This window comes from Geotrypetes seraphini, chromosome 13 (assembly GCF_902459505.1).
Source record: "Geotrypetes seraphini chromosome 13, aGeoSer1.1, whole genome shotgun sequence".
NCBI classification, from domain to species: domain Eukaryota; kingdom Metazoa; phylum Chordata; class Amphibia; order Gymnophiona; family Dermophiidae; genus Geotrypetes; species Geotrypetes seraphini.
Window position 1 is genome coordinate 71,064,048 of NC_047096.1, and position 26,709 is coordinate 71,090,756.

Sequence of the window (26,709 nt, forward strand, 5' to 3'; positions counted from 1 at the left end):
GCTCAGGGACACTGCTGCTAATTCCCAAGCTTGGTAGAAGTTCTGGCTGCTGGCAGGACTTGGGGATATTTTGAATTGCAGAGGAACACTTGGGGGGGGAGGGGATGACAAAGAGGGTGGAGAGAACATTTTATGTCCATCCACTTTGGGCTCAAGTCCATTCAAAATTGGCAGTCTAGCTAAACTACTGATTAGGCCTTGAACCAAGAGACCTGTATTTTTGCCATGTGCAGGGTGCATCCATCATCTCTGCCTCACACCCTCTAACTGGGTACTAACTAAATATCAGCTCTGCTAGGCTGAAGGCAGAGCGAGAGGATGAAATGTTTTGCTAAAATGGAATAATAAATTTCTTTTTTTCTAAAGATGGCATTGCGCCAGGACTCTACGTAGATTCAGTACTCCAGGCTATTTAATTATATTTCACACACTGGGCAGGCTGCACCTGTTCCCGATGAGCAGATAACAGGCCTAATATCGATCCACTGGCCTTGCTCGTGCTGTGCCACGATCTCTTGGACCAAACAACGCCTTCAGAAGATGCCCTGTTTTTTCTCCTCATTTTCAAAGACAAAGTAAAGTGTTAGATGGAGGGAGGCAGAGCTTGGAAGAGGCTCTCTTCTAGCTAAACAGAATAAAGAAACATGCAAAATCATATAACCCAAGGCTGCTGCTGCTAGTCAGAGCTGTCAGCTGAAAGTAGTTAGATCCAGTCCTGAGTTTGCACCGCCCGTCCCCAATCTATCTGCCCCGCATGCCTGAACTCGGAGAAATGAGAGCTACAGGTTCTTACATGCACCAGGGGTAACATCAGACCTCATCAGTCTAATGAGGTAGCAAGTGAAGTCAGCTGGCAAACGCAGTTCTGACCTGGGAGCAGATGCCCCTCAGCAGCCGCTGATCGATTAAAAATCTCTTGTTCGAGGATACTGGTTAATTTTCAGCAACACTAAACCAGTTACTGTTGCTGAAAATTAGCGGTTAATGCCTGAGTGAAAACTGCGGAACCAGAGTCAGCAGTTGGCCAGATAAGTGCCGCTATTCAGTGTTTAACCAGACATAGTGACCACATAAATGGGACAACATAAACCACAGTCCTCTCTTTCCCCCCTTTTACAAAACCGTAGTGCGGTTTTTAACGCTGGCCGCGGCGGTAACAGCTCCAATGCTCACAGGAATTTTATGAGCGTTGGAGCTGTTACCGCCACAGCCAGCACTAAAAACCGCTCTAAAGTTTTGTGAAGGGGGGGGGGGGGTGTTATGCGCTAACCCTTAATTGCTTAAGTTCTGAATATCAACTTAACTGGCTATGCGTTAGCAGGCTCCGCATAAACCAGATATTATAGTTTATTATTTACATTCCACCTTTGTACAAGGCGGATCACAACTTTCCATAAAAAAATACAAACTATCGGATTTTTCGGACCATAAGACACACTTTTTCCACCCCCAAAAAGGGGGGTGGAAAAGGGGGTACGTCTTATGGACTGAATACACTGCACCCCCTCCCCCCCAATGGTACCTTTTTTAGTGGTGGTGGTCCAGTGTGGTCTCCTAGATGGCTGCCTTTGTCTTAGAAGAGCGACGCACAATGCAGGAGCATGACCTTTGTGCTTCCTGCCTGGTTGCGCCGCTCTGTGATTGGCTGTAGTCAGTTACTGACTGTAGCCAATCACAGAGTGGCACGGGACCAGGCAGGAAGCACCTATGTGTAGAGGAGGAAAACCCAAGAAGAAAAAAATTCTGAACCAAATTTGTTTTTTTATTGGTTTTTCCTCCTCTACAGGTGAGTGCGTCTTATGGTCTGGTACTTCTTATGGTCCGAAAAATACAGTACATACAAAAACATATTACAAGACAATCATTAATCATTCTGGTTTTTTCTAGGACCCTTAACAACAAGCCATCATCAGCAAAAACTAATCACAAAGAGTGCCCTAAGGAAGTTGATCTTATTACCAATCAAAGTCCACCACATTAAGAAGCGTATTTCATCTGACAAAAGAGGTGTCGCTTCAACAGTTTCTTAAACTGGCACAGATCTTTCTGCTCTCGAACATACACTGGAAGTTTGTTCCACTACACAGGTCCAGCACAAGAAAAAACACTTTTTCTGATTGCTTCATGTTGCAGTTTTTTACATGATGGAATAACTAAGTCAGAATGACCTGCAGAACGCAATTGAATTTCGAAGCCTGGACATGGTTCCCGCATTGAGTATCTGGGAATACTACCGGCAAAATGCTCACCACTGCTTGCTGAATATTGAGCACCTGGTCCCTAAGTAGCTAGGGATGAAGGCTAGAGCAGTGGTATAGCAAGGATAGGAGGCGTCCCCTGCCCCCTTCCTCTCCCCCCACTCCACACTCACGCTCTCCCTTCCCCTCACGTACCTCTGTAAATCTTCGCCAGCGCAAATGGCTTCTCTAGCATGCCGCTCATGCCACCGTTTGGTTTCCCTCTGATGTCACTTCCTGGCCCTGTGACCCGGAAGTGATTCAAAGGGGAACCAGGTTGGCGCAAGCAACAGGCAGGAGACGTTGCTCACGCTAGCTAAGATCTACAGAGGTATGGGGTGGGGGGAGGGATGGTGCCGGCGCTCCCATCGAGATGGTGCCCAACAAGGTGGTCCACCCCCCCTCCCCCTTACTACACCACTGGGCTGGAGAAAGGCCATTACATCTGGTTCAACCTTTGATGCTCCCATTGTTAAATTATTGTAATATCATATAAGTACAAAGACCAGGGGACACGCAATAATGTTACACGGAAATACTTTTAAAACAAATAAGAGGAAATATTTTTTCACTCAAAGAATAGTCACCATACTATACCATATTGTTTCGTACCCCACAAATGTCAACTGGGAATCATTGCAGCTTACATGAGATTAATAAGATTAGCAACATAGACATTATGAAAACAGATGCCGCAGTTGGGGGGGGGAGGGGTGGTCGATCGCCGTCGCGGCAGTGGAGATTAGCCATATTTCCTGTCGTGATGATTGTGGTGGGGGTGGGCAGGTTGCCAGGGCCACTGAGCTGATCGCGGCAGCCGCGATCAGCTCAGCGGTCCCTTTTTTGGCATTTATACCTGTTTTGACCTGTTTTGACTTGGTCTAAGTCAAAACATATAAGTGCCAACTAGACAGCCTGTTTTAGGTTTTGGTTATACCTGCTGTACGAATATGTCTAGGTCGGCCCATCTCCCGCCCCTTCCCCTCCTCTAAAAACGCCTCTTTTCGTTCTATGCGTTTAGAGGCAGGGGAAAGACCTAAGCAGGTTTTAGATACGTCTAAAACCAGCTTTGGTTATGGGTACTTGGACAATATTCCTTCTGATCACTCATGGAAGCCTCCTTCCTTAGGCTTACCAGACTTCTGGATTTATCCAGACACATCCTTTTTAAAGAGGACAGTCCAAATGGCTTTTCAAAACCCAGAACTTTGTCCAGGTTTTGAAAAACTATTGAGATCGGGGCCAAGTCTGCACTCCAGACTCAGCCCAAAGAGAAGAGGTTTGCATGAGGCTGGGGTTGGGGGGCAGAACAGGTCAGGATTGAGGGTGGAATGGGGCAGGGCCACACATCCTCTTTTTCCAGATGCAAAATCTAGTAACACTACTCTTCCTGGTCCCTTCCTTCTGGAGTTGTGGCAGCCTGTAGAAACCAGGAACTCAGTTCCCTGCCTATTACTCACTTTTGCCCCCCACAAACAACAAAACTGTGCCATTGTCAGCTTCCCTTTCTTTCCTGCCTGTCACTCATTTGCTGGCCTTTCTCCTGCCACTGTCACAGGTTGCAAACAAAACTAACCCATGCCGGAGCCCTAACACTGTGCATACCACTGCCAGCATCCCTTCTTCTTCCCGACATAACTTCCTGTTTCATGGGCTGGAGGTAGGGGGTCGGGCAGTCTGCTTTAGGGTTACCAGATTTTTCTCAGGAGAAACCCAGACACATAGCCCCACCCCATGCTACCCCTAACCCCGCCCCATTTCACCTCTAGCCCTCCCCCCTGAAAGGCTCATCTTTGTTTTCCGATCTCTGCGCTGCATCTGGGGGATCTCCGATCCTGCGTGGATGCATGTGATGTCATCTGCATATGCTCAGAGGCCCTCCAGACATGGTTGGAAGTTCAGGACTTTCCAAAACCCGGACAAACTACCGAGTTTTGGAAAGTCCTTCCGGGCACCCACACAGTCCTCTAAAAAGAGGACATGTCTGGGTTTTCCTGGACATCTGGGTAACCTTAGATTGGGTACATGGAGTGGCCTGGAGGTGGTGGTCTTTTCTGTGGTAGGGGGTACATCTTCTGTTGTTGGGCAACCTAGGGGGTAGAGAGTGATCACAGGTAGAGGTGCTGGGGGAAGAGGTTTGATTTCTGCCAAAAACACATTGGCCTTTTCCGGAGAAACCGGAACCCAGATTTTGGGCTGAATCTGAAATTTGGAGGGTCTTTATTCACCAAGAGAGCTGTGAAAAGGAGAATTCTTCCCTTTAGTGTATGGCTAAACCATGGCTGCAGTCAGGACACATATGCACTTTGTTTGAAAGCTGCCCCCTTCTTCTCCCCACCACTTTATTAACCCTTTCAGGACCATAAGGATCGTAGGCCAATTTTTGTGGTTTTGACGACATTTTTATGGTAAAAAGGGCTTGCAGATGCCAAAAAATTGATTTTTTTTGGTGAAATATCATTATTTTTATTTTAAAAAAATCACACTTCTGGCTTATGGACAGTGTGGCAAGTGAATCTTCTCGTCAATCTGGCAACGACGCTAATGAATGAATGTCGGAACCAGTTTGTTTACATAAAGGCAGTATCCTATGGAATCCGTACATATCAAATTTAGAACTGTAGACTATCCCAATCAAAATTTATAGGATTTTAAAGTTATGGGACAAATATGTCCCTTGGTCCTGAAAGGGTTAACACTCTCCACGTGCATTCTCTTGTCTCAGGTGAACATCTTAACAGGACTTCCAGATCCAGATAAGCAGAAGGATCTGAATGAGTCAAACCAGGACAAATGTATTTGGACAGGTGTCAAACCCCCCTCCCTCAAATTTGGTCTGAAATTTCAAGCCCAGCAAATGCTGGAAAAGTTCAATTATTTGCGAGTCGGGCAGCTCTGGATCTGAAATGGAGTGGTTGTACATGGTTGGGAAGATCTAGGCTGGTAATGGGGCACCATCCTAAACAGCTTGCCACCTCACCTTCTGCAGGAAAATGATAATCCGGATCAACATCTGTGCCCGTTTTTCCTCCAACGTGAACAGTGTTCTGGGCGTGCGGATGAAGATCTTGGTCTTCCCGTAGGCCACATCGTGCTGGAACCCGCAGTAGTCTATCAGCCTCCGGATTGCTTCCTTGTCAGACGAGAGGTCATGGTTTGGCCAGGTGAACTCGGAGATCATCTTGTACCTGCATTGCAGATAAAAACCAGTTCTATAACTAGAGGCAGGAGGGTCTGCCCTGTGTCCTTTTCTGCATGAACACCTCAAAGCTGCATTTCAGAGACACACACAGACGCCTGCCAGAGAGGCAGGGTGAAAGGTTCAGCCCAAGATTGATGGCACCAATCAGTTCTATATAAGGAGATTAAACAGTCACATTCCCATTACCTCATTCACACTTGAATAAATCACTGAGTCAGCAAATTTTACCCATTTACAGCCTTTCTCAGTATATCCCTATACCTCAGCACAGATGTTTTACCCATGTCAGATAGAAGGGGAGAGTACCCGAGAAAGGGACTTGGGGGTAATGGTGGACATGACAATGAAGCCGACGGCACAGTGCGCAGCGGCCGCTAAGAAGGCGAATAGAATGCTAGGCATAATCAAGAAGGGTATTACTACCAGAACGAAAGAAGTTATCCTGCCGTTGTATCGGGCGATGGTGCGTCCTCATCTGGAGTACTGCGTCCAATATTGGTCGCTGTACCTTAAGAAAGATATGGCGTTACTCGAGAGGGTTCAGAGAAGAGCGACACGTCTGATAAAAGGGATAGAAAACCTTTCATACGCTGAGAGATTAGAAAAACTGGGACTCTTTTCCCTGGAGAAGAGGAGACTTAGAGGGGATATGATAGAGACTTACAAGATCATGAAGGGCATAGAGAGAGTGGAGAGGGACAGATTCTTCAAACTTTCGAATAATAAAAGAACAAGAGGGCACTCGGAAAAGTTGAAAGGGGACAGATTCAGAACGAATGCTAGGAAGTTCTTCTTTACCCAACGTGTGGTGGACACCTGGAATGCGCTTCCAGAGAACGTAATAGGGCAGAGTACGGTACTGGGGTTCAAGAAAGGATTGGACAATTTCCTGTTGGAAAAGGGGATAGAGGGGTATAGATAGAGGATTACAGTCCAGGTCCTGGACCTGTTGGGCCACCGCGTGTGCGGACTGCTGGGCACGATGGACTTCTGGTCTGACCCAGCGGAGGCACTGCTTATGTTCTTATGTTATGTTCTTAAGTCAGGTGGAAATAAACAAATGTTATCTGGGTAAACAATCATCTTTTTCCCCCCCTCTGTCTAGAAACCTGGGTGCAGATTAAAGAGGGAGGGGAGAAATTGGAGTAGCACTAAGACAATGAAATGGTGAGGTCCAGGATGTGACTGGGTTGTTGTAATTCTCCCTGAGGCTGCACCATGAGATGGTTCATAGACAACGGCGTGAAAGACGAAAGCGCGCGCTGACAATTGAGCGCCGCCGCACCGCTCTAAATTACAGTTTTTAGGGGCTCCGATGGGGGGTTTTGTTGGGGAACCCCCCCAGTTTACTTAATAGACATTGCGCCGGCGTTATGGGGGGTTGTAACCCTCCACATTTTACTATAAACTGAACTTTTTCCCTAAAAACAGGGGAAAAGTGAAGTTTTCAGTAAAATGTGGGGGTTACAACCCCCCCCACCCCCCACAGCGCCCCCACAACGCGGCGCGATGTCTATTAAGTAAAGTGGGGGGGTTCCCCCCCCACACACCCCCGTCGGAGCGCTAAAAACAGTAATTTAGAGCGGTGTGGTGGCGCGCGCTGCGCTCAATTGTCTGGGTGCGCCTTTGTCCCGGCGCGCTTTTGACCTGACACCCCATGAGATTCTGAGGGTCACAGAAATACCACTGGTTCAGGTGGGGCTTCTGCTCCTCTTGGGCTAGACAAATGTCTGAATGCACCTCCAGATCCCACCTCTACCCTCAGCTGTCATTTCTTAAAGAAAACAATTTTATTGATGGTAACAATCAGGCAATAACATACAAGCTCCAAGCAGGAAAAAAACCCCAACTGATACTACAATAACCAGTCAAAACTGACCATCAGTTTTTCAAATAAATGAGCAAAAACAATCCCCACCCCAATCCCAACAGAAAATCTCAGGACCCTGTACTCTTATAGGTCCCGAGGAAGAATATCATCACCACCCACCCGCACACTATTTCTGTAGCAAACAAATAAAGAAATATACAGCGCCAACAAGAAATACAATGAACTCAACTTGTATTACAGCAAAACAGTGCTCATCACCACCCAACCCCTACCCCCCGCTGTCATTTCTCAGTTGGAATGCACATTTTTGTGGATATCTTTGGTTTCATGAGTGATTCGGGGAAGAGTTTTGTTCGTTTGCCTGCAATTGCATCACTTTCTTTTCCTGAGATGAATGAGGAAAAGGTTTGACATCAATATGTGGACATTTCTTGGGAAAGAGCTGAATATTTCACAGGGTGTCCTCATTTTTTCACATGACTGTATGACTTATAGATTAGCGTTTCTATAGTCATTCTAGCAATGCTATACATTTTGGGCATATGCTTCCCTACTGGATGACAGGCATACATAACAAGTATGTAAAGATGGCTGCACATGCCTCCCTTTGTAACAACAATGTGTATTGTGAGAGAGAGGAAAGGTGAGTTTGAGTTTAGCTTCTGGGTATTTTGAATGCATTTTTTGTTTTTAAATATGATCCCCCCCCTTTATTTTTATCTTTGTAAATAGCCTAGTATTTGGATAGGTGTTTAATCACATTTTAAATACACTTGGAAACTTGACATGGACAGACCACATTTAAGGAGGGAGGAAGGGGAGGGGGGTCAGGAAGCTGGACTGACATATTCCAAGACCTCTGATTTGAGGGGTTTTAAGATATTTTACTGTGGGGAGAAAATGAGACTGGTTGTGAACATCCCTAGTATTCAGGGAGGGGGACAGGGAAAATTAGTTTTGTTCTTGGCTTTAGAACATAAGAACATAACATAAGCATCGCCTCTGCCGAGTCAGACTATAGGTCCATCGTGCTCAGCAGTCCGCACTCATGGCGGCCCCCCAAGACCGTGACCTGTAGTGATCCTTTACTTAAGACATTTTATCCTTTATAGTACCCCTCTAACCATACCCCTCAATCCCCTTTTCCTTCAAGAACATGTCCAACCCCTTTTTGAAACCCAAAATCGTACTCTGCTCTACCACCTCCTCCGGAAGCGCATTCCAGGTATCCACCACCCTCTGAGTGAAGAAGAACTTCCTAACATTAAATGCATTTCTGTGGTGGGTGAACATACTATAGTGCTGAACGTTGCCCAAACCTTATTTACTAATGAAAAAATATATATATATATATTTCAGGGCTCATCTACCATGCCAGGGCACATCTTGAGGTTAACAACCCCCCCCCCCCAAAGGTACCTAGAAACTCTGAACTGTGATTCTATCCTCTCCTCAGCACTTATCCCCATTTCCTTACGCCTCCTTCTCTAAAAATAAAATCCCATAAGCACCTATTCATTGGATTGATTTGAACACAGTACAGAATGCTCTGAGCTACACAAATACATTACGGCAGGAGATTGTGACATGAACCTTCTGGTGTATGTGGGGAGCGACAGAACAAATCAATAGCACACTCATGGCATGAAGACTTTCATGGAGCCCACGCACATGTCATCCTGTGCTACTGCGTTAGAAAAAGAGATAGGCCGCCCTCTGTCCTCCCCTTCTCAAATGTAATTCCATCTTCACAACCAGTTTGCTTGCAGTATGCAGTAATGAACGTCTGGAATATGAAATGGGAAACAACCCCACCCCCCACCATTTACACGAGGAAGAGATGCCAGGGACAACAAAGCAGGAAAGTCTCCGATTACCACAAACTGTACCATCAACAGGCCCAAACAGGGATAACTGAGGGTTACCAATATCCAAGCATCTATTACGTCACTGTGTCACTGGAGAGAAAGGCAGGTGGGAGGGTAAAGAAAAACTTGTTAAAAGGCACAAAGAACATACTGCAAAAGCAAAAAAAAAAGGCACGGAGGGGAGACCAGGAAGAAATAAAACCTTCCACATCTCAAACCTTGGCCCCAACCTTGGGGACAAAGGGTAAAAGTGCTGACCTCTAGACTGCCACAATACGAGGGGCCGCAGAAAAGTTCTCAGCCCAACCAAGAGGAGAATGATATGGAGCCATGAAACTTACAAGTTATTCCACACTTTTCATTTCAATGCATCTAGCAAATGGGCACAAGTATAGGGAAATCAAGCCATTGTGACATCACCAATGAGGTTGACTCTTAGGAATTGGTGAAATGAGGCATTATGACATCACAACACAAGGGGATGCTGAAAAGTTCTCAGCCCAGCCAAGAAGAGAATGATGTGTAGCCATGAAACTTACAACTTATTCCACACTTTTCTTTTCAATGATATGAAATGAAACGAAAAGTGTGGAATAACTTGTAAGTTTCATGGCTCCACATCATTCATCCTCTTCTTGGCTGGGCTGATAACTTTTCTGCAGCCCTTTGTATCGTTATCAGCATCTCGATGGAATGAAGTCCATCTTAATTTTTTCTGCAGGAAAGGGTTCACAAACCCTCACTTCAATGCAGTCTGAGTGGAAAAGGGCTACAGAGAAGCAGGATGAGGGAGGTATGAGAGGGGAAGTAGGACCAAGCTAGGAAAGTCTCAATGCATTCCATTTCATTCATAATAAAAAGCTCTACCTCTTCCCACTAATTAGGTTCAGAAGACTAAAATTATTGCATTTTTATCATCCCACTAGAAACTTATCTGAACAGAAATTTCAGAGGCCACAGCCTGCCCAGCTGAGAAATCTAGGATCAAGACCAGGGCAGAAACCACTGCCGGCCTTACTCAGAAGGACGAGGTAGAAACTTTGGAGAAACCAGGTGCAGTGTGAAAAAGACACGTCACTCACCAAGTCTCTCTAAATCTACTGACACCTATCAACTTGCTCAGCCCTGCTGTTCACCAGGAATCAAATATAGAACCTGAAATAATACATTTTATTACTTCCACACTTGGGCTAAGTGAAGGTGGAGGGGGAAAAGGGGCACAACAAGTCAGGGACATAAGAACATAAGAATAGCCTTACAATCCAGGTCAGTAGTACCTGGCCAAAACCCAAGATCCATGCTACAGATCCAGGCCAAGCAGTGGCTTCCCCAATATAGAACCTGAAATAATACATTTTATTACTTCCACACTTGGGCTAAGTGAAGGTGGAGGGGAAAAGGGGCACAACAAGTCAGGGACATAAGAACATAAGAATAGCCTTACAATCCAGGTCAGTAGTACCTGGCCAAAACCCAAGATCCATGCTACAGATCCAGGCCAAGCAGTGGCTTCCCCAATATAGAACCTGAAATAATACATTTTATTACTTCCACACTTGGGCTAAGTGAAGGTGGAGGGGAAAAGGGGCACAACAAGTCAGGGACATAAGAACATAAGAATAGCCTTACAATCCAGGTCAGTAGTACCTGGCCAAAACCCAAGATCCATGCTACAGATCCAGGCCAAGCAGTGGCTTCCCCAATATAGAACCTGAAATAATACATTTTATTACTTCCACACTTGGGCTAAGTGAAGGTGGAGGGGGAAAGGGGCACAACAAGTCAGGGACATAAGAACATAAGAATAGCCTTACAATCCAGGTCAGTAGTACCTGGCCAAAACCCAAGATCCATGCTACAGATCCAGGCCAAGCAGTGGCTTCCCCCATGTCTTTCTCAATAACACACTATGGACTTTTCCTCCAGGAAGTTGTCCAAACCTTTTTTAAAACCAGCTACGTTATCCGCTCTTACCACAACCTCTGGCAATGCGTTCCAGAGCTTAACTTTCTCTGAGTAAAAAAAAAAAAATTTCCTCCTGTTGGTTTTAAAAGTATTTGCCTGTAACTTCATCGAGTGTCCCCTAGTCTTTGTAATTTTTGACAGAATGAAAAATCGATCCACTTGTCCCCGTTCTACTCCACTCAGGATTTTGTAGACTTCAATCATATCTCTCCCAGCAAATGAAGATTTTAAGAATCACCTTTCTCCCAAGGGCTGGCAATCTCAAGACATGCGCCAAGGATGCTGGGCCTGCCTGTGTCAAAAAGTCCCTGACATTAGTCTTATGTGCCAGTTCCCAAGGATGCTCTTCACAAGTGCAGGTATGGAAAATAATAATGGAAGAAAAGCTGCAAGACAGATTAAATGACAGAAGAAAGCAGCTTTCCACCCGACAGTGCGTTAAATGGAAATGCAGAGGGTGATGTACGCATTGCGGTACGCCTCAGTGGGAACAATCCATTACTTCTCCGGGCTGAAGCCTCCCACCTTTCAAATTCATCTCTTCATCACCTCCTGGATTCCAGGGGTCTTTTTCCATGACCCAGACAATGACAGAACGGATGAGGAAAATTAGCTAAAGATGCAAAATAACCCTTTCCTCTGCTGCTTTATAAAAAAAAAAAACCAAGTCAACAGCTTAAAAAGAGAACGATTTCTATGTTTAGACCTATTTCCATTCTTCTTCCATCTGGTGGGCGTATCTCTCTCAGGAGGCCATTCTAAACTTATAAAGCATTCTATTCTATTACGTGGAACCTATATGTGATGGCGTGTAGTTCGCAAAAGGATGTAAACATGCATGGAGTCTGGGTGGGGCGTACAGTTCCAGGTCCATGGGTTTGTTTGGTTTTTGTTATTTAATTCTTTATTCATTTTCGTAAGTTACAACAAGTGTATCAATTAAACTCATATAAAACTTAAAGATACACACTTGATTAACTCACATATTAGCATCAAATTTAACGTTTCATTAGGAAATTAGTATTCTATAATGTTAAATATTATGTAAGAAATCTAAATTTATATCATTCTTATTAAATATAATAATCCCCCATCCCTCCCTCCCTCCCAATTCAATAATACATAAAATGTCTATTACAAAAGGTGACAGAAATGTGTGAGCAATGGAATCCTTTGCATTTATCTTGGTGGGGAAGAGTACAAACTGTTAAAATGATGATTTTGCCTGTAGTTTGTTACCAAATAGGGTTTGTTTTGGGTTTTTTTAGCAATTTAGGCATAAGAATTTACATCAACTCTATGACTGGCATTAAGGGGGAAAGTCTATAAATAGCCCCTTAACTTAGGCGCCTAAGTTAAGAGGGAAATACTGTTTTAAAAGGTCCTTAAGTAAAAATTCAAAGTGCCTACTGGTGCCTAAACAAATGACGCTGGAATCAAATCTCTGGAGGTGCCAACCGGTGCCTAATTCCACTGTAGGCGTAGGCATTAGGTGCCAGTAGACGCCTCCAGAGGCATGATTCACATCAAAGAAAGGCGCTGGAAACGTAGGCCTGGAAAACCTTGGCCCACATTTCTGGCGCCTATCTTTACCCGAGGCCCCGTTCTCTGAATGGTGCCAGCAACGACATTGGTTAGAAAATCCAGGCCTAAATGCTCGCACCTGTACACATACGAAGAAAGACTAAAAGAATTGTGGCTGTACTCACTTGAGGAACGAAGAGAGAGGGGAGACATGATTGAAACGTTCAAGTACATCACGGGTCGCATCGAGTCGGAAGATAATATCTTCTGTCTCGTGGGACCCTCGACCACCAGAGGGCACCCGCTGAAAATCAGGGGAGGGAAGTTTCATAGCGACTCCAGAAAGTACTTCTTCACCGAAAGAGTGGTAGATCATTGGAACAGACTCCCACTGCAGGTGATTGAGGCAAGCAACGTGACGGATTTTAAGAGAAAATGGGATGCTCACGTGGGATCTTTAAGGGATTAAATTCAGGGGGGCGGGTACTTGGAATGGGCAGACTCGATGGGCTATGGCCCTTTTCTGCCACCATTTTCTATGTTTCTATGCATGTTTATATTATTATTCTATAAACAAATGCATCTCTCCTTTGTAGGATGGGCTCCAGTACGTGCCCCCCTTTATAAAACAGTCCTCCATGTGCTTAAAACCACACAGTTCTGAGATCCACGTTGCACTGAGCCCTCTGATTCCTACAGTGTATTCTCAGGTATGTCACACTAGCACTTCTGAGTAGATTCTTAATGCTTATTTCCATTCACCGCTGTTTCCTCTGTCATGTGTCCTGGGACTGGTGCAGCTTCCCAGAGGTAGAACTTTTATCTGGATAAATGCTACTAAAAGAGGATAGAGATACTACCCAGATGGTGCTCAAATATCCATATCCACCTCAGCATTATATGGAGAGTGTCAGGGCGAAACATGGGAGGTCCCAGAACTTACCCAGATAGCGTGGAATTCAATCCGCTATCTGAACAACTTAGAACTGATAAAAGTGGATCAAGCTGCTCTGCACAAGAAGCTAAAAGGCTGTCCTAGGTTATCCAGATAGTAGACTGAATATACCTGCAATAAGTATACATTCTGAGGCTGACCACAATCTGGATATTCAGCACCAGCCACTATTGGGATAGCAACTCTTATAGGAGCCAACTCTATGGCCCAGATTCTCAAAACATCACTGTTCGGAAAGTGCCGGTAGACACCCATATGTTTTAATTGGCAATTAACAGTGTGGTAATTAACTACACCATAAAAAACCAATTAGAAACTAATTAAGAAAAAAACAGGTGCCTGAATTGCGTCTACGCAGACGCTTATCGGCTTCGAATGTCAAAAGAGGTGTGGTTATGGGTGGGGTTGGCATTCAGTGCCACTAAGCGTGATTCTACATTGAAGATAGGCATCGGATTTGCCTACATTTCCGATGCCTGACTTTGATGCAGACTATGATTCTCAAAATGGCACCATAGTTTGAGCAATGTGCAATCTGCTCCGTTTTTTTAGGTACCGGCCAATTCCGGTGCCATTTTGAGAATCCGGGGCCTATGGGTGCTGATCACACCCAGAGTTTAACAAATTTCTTCACTATGTCCAGGGAAGGGTAATTTCTATTGTTTGGCACCCCTAATCTTTTTGAAATGTTGGTGCCTTTGGTGACACTTAATATCTGGATATTTCTTGACTGCAGAGGCCACCACTTAAAAAAACAACCCAAAACCTGCCTATGTTAGCTAAATATTGATCTGGTATGTCACACCTTACTGTCCTCTCAAGGCTCTTCAGTTGACCTGGATAGCACTGAAAATTGTACAGAATGCGGCTGGAAACTCTTTATACTCCCCTCATGTTTCACATTAAAAGAGCACCAACAGGGACCCAAAAGGGGACATGTCGGAGCTTATATTTGTACTTTTGGAAATGGAAATACTGGATCAAGATCTGGTAGTTATTTTGCGCCTCTTGGGACCAGCAACTAACATCAGATGTGCTAATGGTAATGCCTCCCTCACCCTCTCACCTGTGAAGGAACTTCTCATAGGCTTGGCGGTAGGCGAACCCAGCACGTCGGACCCTCACATTCTCCAGAAGACCAAGATATTCCACCTGGTGCCGGCATCGCTCTTCATCAAAGAGCTGTGGAGATTTTTTGTCATTGGGCTTAATACAGCGCACATAATACGGTTCCTGCAGAGGAGTGAAAAGGAAGAGAGGCTTTCATTACCTCCCACAACCCAAGGAAACCAAAGCATCAGCAGCTCAAATGTGTAACATTCAGGTAGCCCCTAATGGTTCTGGAGATATGTGATCTGAGTGACTTGTGAAGTCATTTAGCAGATAGACAAAAGAATAATCCTCCAGAGATGGTGTTGTAGATGACATTTAATCTCATATACCAGCCTTTTTTTCAGGGATTCTGGATTCTTTAATATTTAAATGGACTATAAATGTACACTGGCTTTTGGTTTTGGACTGGTTGAATTTCTTACCAAGACAAGGCAAAAGGATGTTCAAAATATCACATCCTCACTCCTCCTTCCCCAAATTAGTCAATGGAAGCCCATGGCATTAAAGAATGTTCAATATTAATTGCAATGACAATTAACCTATGGAAGTTGAGAGATGCAAGGTATGTGGGTGGTGGTGGCGAGTGATCGATTACATACAGAGAGAGGGAGGAAGTACCCCTCACCCTGAAAAATATATATCACAGGAGAAATGAGCTGCCATCATTCAAAGTCAGTGGACAGTGCTGTGTGTGCCCTCTAAGGCGGGGCTTCCCAGAGCACTCCTAAGTGGGTTTTCAGGATCTGTGATGAATATTGATGAGGTTAGCCAGTGACGCCCCTTCACTTTCCCCGTACCTTTTTAACTTCTCTGGTGTGAGCAGCATGCCCACTTCGGTGTCAGCTCGCCCTCTGATATCACTTCCTAGGCGCGGGTCCCGGAAGTGACATCAGAGAGAGCGCTGATGCGGCAGCAACCTCACGCCAAGGAAGTTAAAAAAAAAAAAAAAGGTATGGAGGAAGATAAGGGGCAAGTGCGCTCAGCAAGGAGAGGAACTGGGGGGGAGGGGTGGACAGGAGGGGTGCCACCCCCTTAGGAATACTGTACCCGGGACAGACCAACCCCCCTGCACCCCTCCTTGCATATGCCATGTATTTCCTGTACATATTCTGGAAACCTCACTACCAGCATGTCATCAACCAACATGTACTAATGTTTGCTTTATATCTCTCACTAGTTTCTGCTCTTTTTAATCCAGAGCAGTTTGGCAGCAGCAGGTCGGTCTGCCCTCTCTTTGCATGTGTGCTATTGTAATGTTTAATAGCAAAATACCAGAACAAGACTGAAACAGAAGACACCAATATGCAGCTGACAGCATTTCTTTACACACTGGCTGCCAACTGAGCTGGCTCTGAATATCCAGGTACTCAGGGCTTGCCAGAGTTAACCTAAGTATTCTGGATATTCAGAGGTGGTATCTATCTTTCTATCTTCCTTCCTTCTATCCAGAGGGGGAGCCAAGGCTGGCACAAACAGCAGGTTGGAGCTGCTGCTTTTAGCAGTGGGGGACAGAGAGGTGCTAGTATCCACGCTACAATGGCACCTGGGGCAGTCCACCTACCCCACCCCATCCTCACTTACTACACCACCGACTTCATCGAGTGTCCTCTGGTTTTTGCACTTTTTTGAAAAAAGTGATAAATCAATTCACTTTTACCTATTCTACACCATTCAGGATTTTGTTGGATTCCAGAATGATCCTGGCCTATAGTCAAAGCGGCAATGATTAGACTAGGTCTGCTGGGCATGGGGTGAGATATTTAACAGGGGAAATCCTCAGCAGCTGTGCATGACGCCTCATGGGCCAGATCCCATTACTGGCTCTGATTGAGCTGGAGAACAAAGAACATGTCCCAAAAATTGTTTTTAAACCACAATCAACCCCAAAAACATTTATTACATTGATAATTCTATAATCAGGTACATGAGGTTAATTGCCCCTTTGTGTGCAAATATGCACACAAGTAGAGAGGGACAGATTCTTCGAACTTTCGGAAAATAAGAGAACAAGAGGGTATTCGGAAAAGTTGAAAGGGGACAGATTCAAAACAAATGCTAGGAAGTTCTTCTTTACCCAACGTGTGGTGGACACCTGGAATGCGCTTCCAGAGGACGTTATAAGGCAGAGTACGGTACTGGGGTTCAAGAAAGGATTGGACAAATTCCTACTGGAAATGGGGATAGAGGGGTATAGATAGAAGATTACTGCACAGGTCCTGGACCTGTTGGGCCGCAGCGTGAGCGGACTGCTGGGCACGATGGACCTCGGGTCTGACCCAGCAGAGGCATTTCTTATGTTCTTATGTACTTATATGCAGCAAAACATATCACTTAAAAACATAGAAACATGACAGCAGACAAAGGCCAAATGACCTATCCACACCACTCCCTTCCTCTCCCTTAGAGATTCTATGCACTTATACCAAGCTTTCTTGAATTCAGATACAGTCACCTATTCCATCACCTCCATTGGGAGGCCATTCCATGAATTCACCACCCTTCCCATGAAGAAGTATTTTCTTAGGTCTAAGTCTATCCCTTTTCACCTTCATCCTATGCCTCCTCTTTCCAGAGCTTCCTTTCAATTGAAAGAAACTCACCTCTTGTGCATTATGACAACTCTATGGCTGGTGTAACCACAAATGCCTAAATTTTAGGCACATCAAATACTGGACTACACTAACATTCCATAATGGAATCTGTGCACCCAGATGCCATTATAGAATTAGCTCTCACCCAGTGGCATAGTGGGGGGTGGACCGCCAAGGGTGCTGGCACCTCTCCTCCACTCCGCCCATCCACTTCTTCAAATCTTCACCAGCAGCAGGCAACATTTCCTACCTGCTGCTGGCAATGGCTACAGCTCTCCTTCTGACCTCACTTCCTGGACATGGAACCAGGAAGTGATGTCAGAGGGAAAACTAAGGCAAGTATGAGCAGCAGGTAGAAGATGCTGCTTGCTGCCGACAAAAAGAGGTATGAGGGAGGAGGGGGTGCACATACAGTGTGGAAGAGTGTGGAGGGGGCCTAGAGCATGGTGATGCCAGGTACCACTGCCCTAGGTGCCTTCTTCCCTCGCTATGCTCCTGCTCTCACCACACAGTGTTAGAACATACGATGAGGTGCCCACTTCTGTTTTCCCATTTGCTGGTGCTGATCTGAAAGACATCTAACCCCAGTGGCGTAGTAAAGGGGGGAGGGGTGGGGGCGGTCCACCCCCAGGTGCCATCTTGGTGAGGTTGCTGGCACCCGTCCTCCTTTCCGCCCCCCCCAACTACTGCATGTGCACACCCCTTCCCTTGTATCTCTTTAACGTTCCTGGCGTGAGCAGCAACCCTAACCCTGCTGCTCACGCCAGCGTCGGCTCTTCCTCTGATCTCACTTTCTAGACCCATGCCTAGGAAGTCAAGTCAGAGGAAGGACCAATGCTGGCGCGAGCAGTTTGGGGTTGCTGCTCACGCCAGGAACATTAAGGAGGTACAGGGAAGGGGGCGTGTGGCAAGAGGGGGGTGGCGAAGTAGTAGTTTGGGATGGAGGCAGAGAAGAGGGCACCACTGCCCTGGGCGCCTCTCACCTTCGCTATGCCACTGGCTAACCGTAGTGTGTAAACCATCCCCTTCATCCTATCAAGTATTGTAGTTCACTCTCAATTACCCTTGCTAATCTGTCTTGTCCTGATTTCTTCATTCTACCCCACAGTTTGTAAGATGCTCAGCTGTTCATATTTGATGGGCAGGTTAGTAAATCCCTAATAAACTTGGAAACCTGGCACTTACAGAATTGTGAAACAGTGAAAATGAAGGCAGATAAAGAATATATAGGCCAATCTAGTCTGCCTAACCAAGCCATCCACTATGTCCTCCTCTCCCCGAGAGATTCAATGTACTTGTCCCAAGCTTTCTTGAATTCAGATACATTTTGTCTCCATCACCTCTACTGGGAGACTGTTCCAAGCATTCACCACCCTTTCCATGATGAAGTATTTCCTCAGGTTACTCCTGAGTCTAACCCCTTTCACCTTCATCCTATGCTCCCTTATTCCACAGTTTCCTTTCAATTGAAAGAGACTCGGTTCATGTACGTTTATGTCATGTAGGTATTTTTTTTAATCTATTTTTAACCCTGCAGTTTTCCTTCCACCAATGTTTGGGTAGTTTTGACACCCCCTCCGGCCCCCTCCCGTCAAGCCTTATGGCTTGCCAAATTAACACTCCCTCCTCCAGGTCTGAAAATCAGCAAACTTACAAAATGTTCCAGATGAGTTTCAGGGTCTTTAATGTGTATGTGTCTGGGTATCTAGACAATTATTCTAGAGATTCTATTTGGAGAGAACATGGAACCCACAAAAAAACTCAACCAAGAAATTGACACAGCAGAAGAAGTCCCAGGAAGTGGAAATATTCTGTTAGCAATTGTTTAAAACTCCCTTGTGGTTTTATACTTTCCTTCTAGTTCTCTCTCTCCCTTTACTCAATTTTTCTGTAAATCACTTACGACGCCTTTTAGATCAATTAGCAAATAGCAAAAAAAATTAGCAATTAGCAAATAAATATGAACTAGGAACTGTAATTAAAAGCACAGAGAATATGGCTTTAGATCTGTTAAATGGCAGGGAATGAAGAGCACAGCTCAAAATCTCTGCATTAAAACTATTTACTGCCCAAGACTGATTCAGTTGACTCTTGATAAGGAGAGAGGCTGACTCACCTCATCTCCGTGTTGATGCTAAATTTAAATGGTTTAAAAACAGAACTGAAAGCAGGTCTGGGGCACCCCCCCCCCCATCTCCCCACCAAGCAGTTAACGCTTGGGCAGATTGCAGACATTCATACATTCAAGCAAATTGTAACAAGCCATTTATAACGATTGCCTGTGCTCTAAAAATATCCCCGAGCTCAGCTGTGAGAAGTTCTTTAGCAGATCGTCAAGCTAATCACAATGATACATTTCAGCTTCAAAAATAGATGCAGAAGTCAGATCTGAGGAACAGCCACCCATAAAATCAAATTTAAAAAAAATACATCTATTCAAAATTTTAAAAGCTGAAGATGGAAATTTGAAACTGCATGTTCTGTTCGTGCTTTACCCAGAAAAGCACAGAGGAGGATTCTGGACATGTGGCAGTCATGAATTAGGTAGAGCACACAGCTCAGATTTTCAGGATAGCCATAATGAATATGTATGAGATACGTCTGCAAAGAATGGAGGCAGTGCATGTAAATTTACCTTGGGCATATTCATGGTGTAGATCTGAAAAGCTCACTGGCTGGATGTGTCCCCAGGACTGGGTTGAGAACCCCCTGGATTGGTATATGTTTCATTGTTATTCTAAAGAATGCTTTATGGTTTGGGTTTTTTCAACTATCACCCTGGATAGCTGTTCTGTACTAAATGTACTTGTGAAGCAAACTAAGAGAAAAATAAGGCCATCCGTACAGCTTAACCGAAGGTTCTGCTAAATTCTATGCTGGTATGTACACAGTGGCGTACAAAGGTGGGACGGAGGGCAGTCCGCCCTGGGTGCAGGATGCTCGGGGGCGCTGGAGCGGTCATGGGTCTGGCTGTCGACTGCCAGCCCCTGCCCCTTCTCATGTCAACTTCCTGTTCCGGGGCAGGGGACCGGCAGAGCTGACAGCCACAGGAAGGGGTGCTCCATCCCAGGTTCCCATCCAGCCAGGTATGCCACTGCATGTACCACATCAACAGAGGTATTGTACCACTAGCAGGGGGGTCGTCCCACTGGGTTTCTCAATATATTCTCCAAGATTAGCATCTTCTTGTCTAAGTCTGACCTGATGGGATCCCTTTTGAGAATGGAAGCTGGGGAAGTGGGGACACACAAAGCCCTGTTTAGAGTGTGATGGAATCACTGGGATATACGATCTGATCTAAAACCTGCTTTCAGTTGTATTTTTAACCAATTTAATTTAACATCAAGTTTCCAAGTTTATTGTAAATTTGATTGAACGCTTATCAAAATACTACGCGTTTTACAACAATAAAATAGGGGTAAGAACAAAATTAAAAACAACAATAATAAACAGACAAAATTTTACTCAAACAAAACACAAAGTACTAAGAATGAGGAGGAAAGGGGGAAGAACTAAAATAAGTACAGGAAAGAGAACGTATATGGGAGAAAACAAAAGAACTAAGGGGGGGTCAATGAGAAAAGTATAGTAGCATCATTAGCCAAAGGCATCAGTAAATAGGAAGCTTTTTAAATCTCCTTTAAATTTGTCTAAATTTTGCTCTGCCCGAAGATGAGTAGGTAATGCATTCCAAAGTGTAGGTGCAGTAACTGAGAATATTTTAGAGAACGAACCCAGAGCAGATGTTTCAAGTTTATTAGGATTTGATATACCGCTTATCAAGGTTATCTAAGCGGTTTTTACAATCAGGTACTCAAGCATGTTGTCCAGAGGATCTTAAGGATCTATTAGATTCATAAGATATAAGATTTTTATCGAGGAAAGCCAGTTCTTCAGTTTTGAGGGTTTTGAATATTAAGAGGGCAATCTTATAAGTTATCCTGTGTTGGACTGGAAGCCAATGGGCTTTTTTAAAAGAGGAGTAACGTGTTCGTATTTTCCAGTGGTAGTAATCACTTTGATGGCAGTATTTTGTATATTAACTGTAGGCGCCTAATGTCTTTTTGACAGATTCCCTGATATAAGGAGTTACAATAATCTATTTTTGAGATAAGTGAATGAATTAAAATATTAATTGATGATGGTTCCAGGATTTTTGCCAGAGATCTGATCATTCTAAGTTTGTAAAAGCAGCTTCTTACCACAGTACCTATTTGTGAACGAAAGTTGAGTCGACCTAAGATTTTAACCATGTCAACAGATTTGATTGGAATGTTATTAATACATATTGGGAGATGTAACTTGAATATTATCTTTCCACGGAAAAAAGAGACTATTGGTTTTAGGAATACTAAGAGATAACATATTTGTTTTCAACCAATCATTAATGTGATCAAGTTTCAAATTTATAGCAGAGAGGTCGTTGCTATTAGATGGATCAACAGGATGTATGATTTGGAACTCATCTGCATAGGCTGTAAGTCCAATCAATTGACACAATGTTAATAAAGGAGCCATATAGATACTGAACAACAATGGAGAAAGTATGGAGCCTTGAGGAATTCCAGAATTATTTGGATAGGTGTTTGAAGAGGTGTTATTAAAAATAACCGTGGAAGAACAATCAGTGAAGTAGGAATGAAACCAATCCAAAACTTGCCCGGCTATGCTGATTGAGGCTAGTCTTTTGAGCAGAAGATGATGATCAATAGTATCAAAGGCGGCTGCAAGATCTAGTGAGATCAGAATAACAGATCTATGTTGGTCTAAGAAATATTGTAGAGAGGTTGTTAAGCCTAACAAAGAGTGCTTGGTAGAATGGTGCTGACGAAATCCTGTTTGATTTGGATGGAGAATTTTTGTTTTAGTGATGAAATCAGATAGTTGACTAAATACTATTTTTTTCTATTAGTTTAGCTAGAAATAGTAAATTTGCAATGGGTCTGTAATTGGAGCATTCTGAATTGCTCCCTTTCTGATTTTTTAAGATTGGAAAAATAGTAGAATGTTTCCAAGTATTAGGCAGAGTTGATGTTTGCAAACTACTACAAATGAATTTATGAATATATGGATCAAATATAAGAATTTTTTAAGAATAAATGGAGGAATACTCTCGGATTTACCTCCTTTAGAATTGAGTGATTGGATTGTGCATTGAACATCTTTGAAAGAAGGCGCACGTAGAGCGAAAAGAAGTATTTCTGATTTCTTCTTCTTGACATATGGAAGTATTTTGCTGCAGGAGATCATTTCGGATAATATTGATTTTTTCTTGAAAAAAATCTGCAAGGTTTTGGGCTGAAGGGGAGTTCTCAGGTGAGATTGGTTGGATACGCTTGAATTGTGTGAATTTTTTTAAAGATTGCAAATAAGGCAGCTGAATTCTTAGCTTTGTTTGTGCATTTGAAAACTTGGAGACTTGGGCAGTTAAGGTAGAGCTTACAGGAATGGGACAGGGACAAAACTCGTGGGGACGGGATGGGGAAATTGAGTTCCTGAAGGGACAGAGAAAAATTTGTCCCCGTGTCATTTTCTATTGTGGACCTCTGCTATATCTGACCTGTTCTTAATCCACTTTTTTCAAGCACACACTCCAGCACATCACAGTTGACTGACTGAGTACCAGGCTGGCAGATTTATGGTCTGCCCTGGTGTTGCACTTCTTGTATTAGCATAATATGGATCAAAGGATATATTTGCAGACTATACCTGATCAATATTCTGTGGACTTCAATAGATGACTTAAATCACTCAAGACCAACACCAGGCTAACACTGAAATGTGAAAGGTTTTTAGTACGGAGCTCTTGAACATGGAGAGCTAGATTAAAGTTGGAAAAACTGATGTATGCATTGTGTAATCTGCTTATGAAAAAGTCCATGTCACACAAGAACATCAAGAAAGCATCACGGGATGAATACATAAAGCTGCTCATGATCCATTTCCTCCAAAGACGCACTGCTGCACCTCCACAGAGTTCAAATGCATTTGCAGGATGCACCTCGGAAAGATGGTACAGAGAAGTACACAGAAAAAGCAGACAAAAGGCGTTGAGATTGTTCATGACACAGATGCAAAAGCAATTACACATGCCGAGGAAACTAGACATGGGAAGAGCAGCTGACAGTGATAAATGACATTATATGTACCAAAGCCCAATGCCATCCTTCGGCCTATTCATCCTCCATCTCGATGTCTGTTTCAGCAGCCTTGGCCTGTCTGTTCCCGCATACATCTAGTCACATCTTGTCTTCTAGGACTGGTACCTATTATGAGGCGTTTTGGGGGGTTATTTTGCTTCACTTGTGGACCTACAGGAGGTACTAGCAAATTTAATATTTATTGAATTTTCAAGTATTCCAGGAATACCCAGAAATTTGAGCAATCATACAGAAGTAATTATTCAAAGTAAAAGTTAAAAAAAAAAAAAAGATAAAAGAAAAATCTGCAAAGCTTTCAAGTACAATTAGGGCTGGTGAAGGCGTGCACCTCCTTAATTAGCTTCAAGGCCCCTAGGCATCCCCTGAGATTTATATTAGCTCATTACCTCAATGCCACACCTCCCAGAAAAATCCAATAAAAAGGCATACTTGGACATCATACATTTAACTATTCAATTTTTTATCTAGTGAGGACAATGTCCAGAACCCATTTACCTGGGTATTTATTTATTTGTTAGGATTTATTTCCTGACTTTTTGAAGGAATCTACTCTAGGCAGTGTACAGCAAGAATAAGTCAAACGTAATAAAAAATATTCAAATTACAATCAAAGTTAATGGACTATTTGGAAATTCCCCCTGTCCTTGTGCATGAGAACATTTAGGCTTACGTTTCAAGATTCAAGTTTTATTAAACTTTGATAAACCGCCCGTCAAATTTCTGAGCGGTGTACATATCAAGTTTCAAGTTCAAGTTTAATGGTTTTTTTGATTAATCGCTTAATCATATTTCTAAGCGATGAACAGTTTAAAATTACAATTAATGGGAGACAATACAATACAAAACTATATATAATGACATTTGGGATTAAAAGTTTAACTTAACAAACTCATATACACAAGGAAAGAGGGGAGGTGAAATACAAAATCAATATAGAAAAGTAGAACAGAAAGGGAAAATTACAAAAAGGGAAACAAATAAAAGGTATAATATGATACAGTAAAAATAATTTGACTTATGGACTGTTAAATTAATTACCAAAGGCATCTTTAAAAAGGAATGTTTTTAAATTACTTTTGAATTTTTCCAGATCCTGCTCTTCCCTTAAATAAATTGGAAGGGCGTTCCAAGTCTGTGGTGCGGTAACAGAGAAAATAAATTGCCGTCTTGTATTAATAACCGAGACGGAATAGTTAGTAAATTCTGTTCGTATTAAAAATTATGAGTTTGGGTGACAAACAAAAACAAACAAACGCATGGAAATGGGAAAGAAATACAAGTCATATAGTAAAGGAAGCCACTTAAGGATTGTACAACTGGGGAGAGGGGGGGGGGGGTCCTGTCTGTGAGCATAGATTGAAGCAGAGGATTATAGGTTGTAAGCATCTTTAAAAATAAATGTTTTTTAATTTGCCTTTGAAACGTTCTAAGACTGATTCTTCCCATAATTCCTGGGGCATTGCATTCCTGTCTGGCTGTCAAGGCTTCTCTTTTGCTTTCAGTACAGCTGCTCTTGGCTGCCCTAGGTGACTGCTTACTCTTGCCAAATGGTTGGGTCGACCCTGGATACAATCACTCCCTTATCCCACAATTAACAAGGGGGGGGGGGGCAAGGGACAAAAGTAAAGACAACTACAAACAGAAAGGAAATGTGACGCTATTCGTTAATGCCCAAAGAGAAACAAAGAAGCCATTCAATTTAAACTACTCTGGGGTGTCTGCTATGGTTCATAGACAGCAACGCGGAAGACAAAGGCGCGCGCCGACAACTGAGCGCAAGACGGAGGCACGTGCCGAAGAAAATTACTGTTTTTAGGGGTTCTGACGGGGGGTTTTGTTGGGGAGAACCCCCAGTTTACTTAATACAAATTGCGCCGGCGTTGTGGGGGGCTGTAACCCCCCACATTTTACTGTAAACTTAACTTTTTCCCTAAAAACAGGGAAAAAGTGAAGTTTTCAGTAAAATGTGGGGGGTTACAACCCCACAACACCCCCACAACGCGGCGCAATCTGTATTAAGTAAAGTGGGGGGGGGGTTCCCCCCCACGCCCCCCACGTCGGAGCCCTAAAAACAGTAATTTTCTTCAGCGCGCGCCTCCGCGCTGTGCTCAATTGTCTGCTCGCACCTTTGTCCCGGCGCGCTTTTGACCTGACACCGTCTGCTATGAATTGATACATTTTGCTGAGAAACCTTTTTTAAAAAAAATCTTTAATTGTTTTGGATCTTAAGAAAACATAATTACATCAGCAATCTTTATCAGATATTTAGATAGATATCTTAGAAAATAAATTCACCTCCTTGACTCAATGACCTCAGAGTTGGAAAAAAAAAAATCCTCCTTTCCTGGATCTCTTCTCATAAACCAAGAAAATACCGCACTCATTAGCTCATAAATAGAGTGCTTCTATTTTTAAAAATATCATAAAACAGAATTCTTGGCATTTTCAAAAACTAACGATACAAGCAGCGTTGCTCATTCCTTGAGCTCTTCCAAGGGTGCTGCCAGGGATACTCAAAGGTATTGCTTCCAGATCTACTTTTGGTTCCTTCTTCAACTCTGTAAACCTGGACATTCATTGCTGGAGTCCGGACATAGCCCCCAGCATTGAATTTCCAGACATAACGCCAGTGGCAGTCAGCAAAACGCCAAGTGCTGCCGGCAGAATATTGACCCCCAATGTGTTTCCAGATCTTTCTACCTCTACAGTGGCTAGAAGAAAGGTTTTCCTCTCGTATACTCAAATATAAACAGAGATTTTGGGGCCAAAAAAAGTCCCCAAAATGGGGGTCTCTGTTTATATTCGGGTAAGCACCCATCCTGGTCCTGGTCCTGTTACAGGCCTCCGCCAAGCCTGCCCTAAGACCTGTTGGGCCAGTGGTGGACTTGGACAGGAGGGATCCCTTCTGTCTCCTGTCCTGGGTGAGTAAGAACTTTTACCTCCCTCTTGCCTCCCTGGTGTATCTGTCAAATCCCTGGTGGTCCAGTGGTGAACCGGGGCAGGAATGATCTTCCATTGCTCCTGCCCTGTGCAGAGCCGCTAGCAGAATGACACTCTAGACAAAATGTGCATCCATACATAGCGCTCAGGTGGGGAGTTACAGAGGGACTGATAAGACAGATTTTGGTGCTTAGTAGGTGGGTTGGAGTTTAGAATTGAAAGCAGCTTCAAAGTGGGCTTTGAGTCTGGATTTGAATACTGCCAGAGAAGGAGCTTGGCATATCAAGTCAGGCAGTTTTTTCCAGGCATATGGGGCAGCAAA

General features: G+C 43.8%; 1 protein-coding gene across 1 annotated transcript in view; it reads right to left on the bottom strand.

The window, feature by feature from the left end:
• Positions 1–26,709, bottom strand: part of MYO1D (myosin ID) — a 227,078-nt gene that overhangs the window by 76,976 nt on the left and 123,393 nt on the right. Inside the window, 2 exon segments of the mRNA XM_033918408.1 lie at positions 5,218–5,425; positions 14,649–14,815. Coding sequence (XP_033774299.1) covers positions 5,218–5,425; positions 14,649–14,815 — 375 coding nt within the window.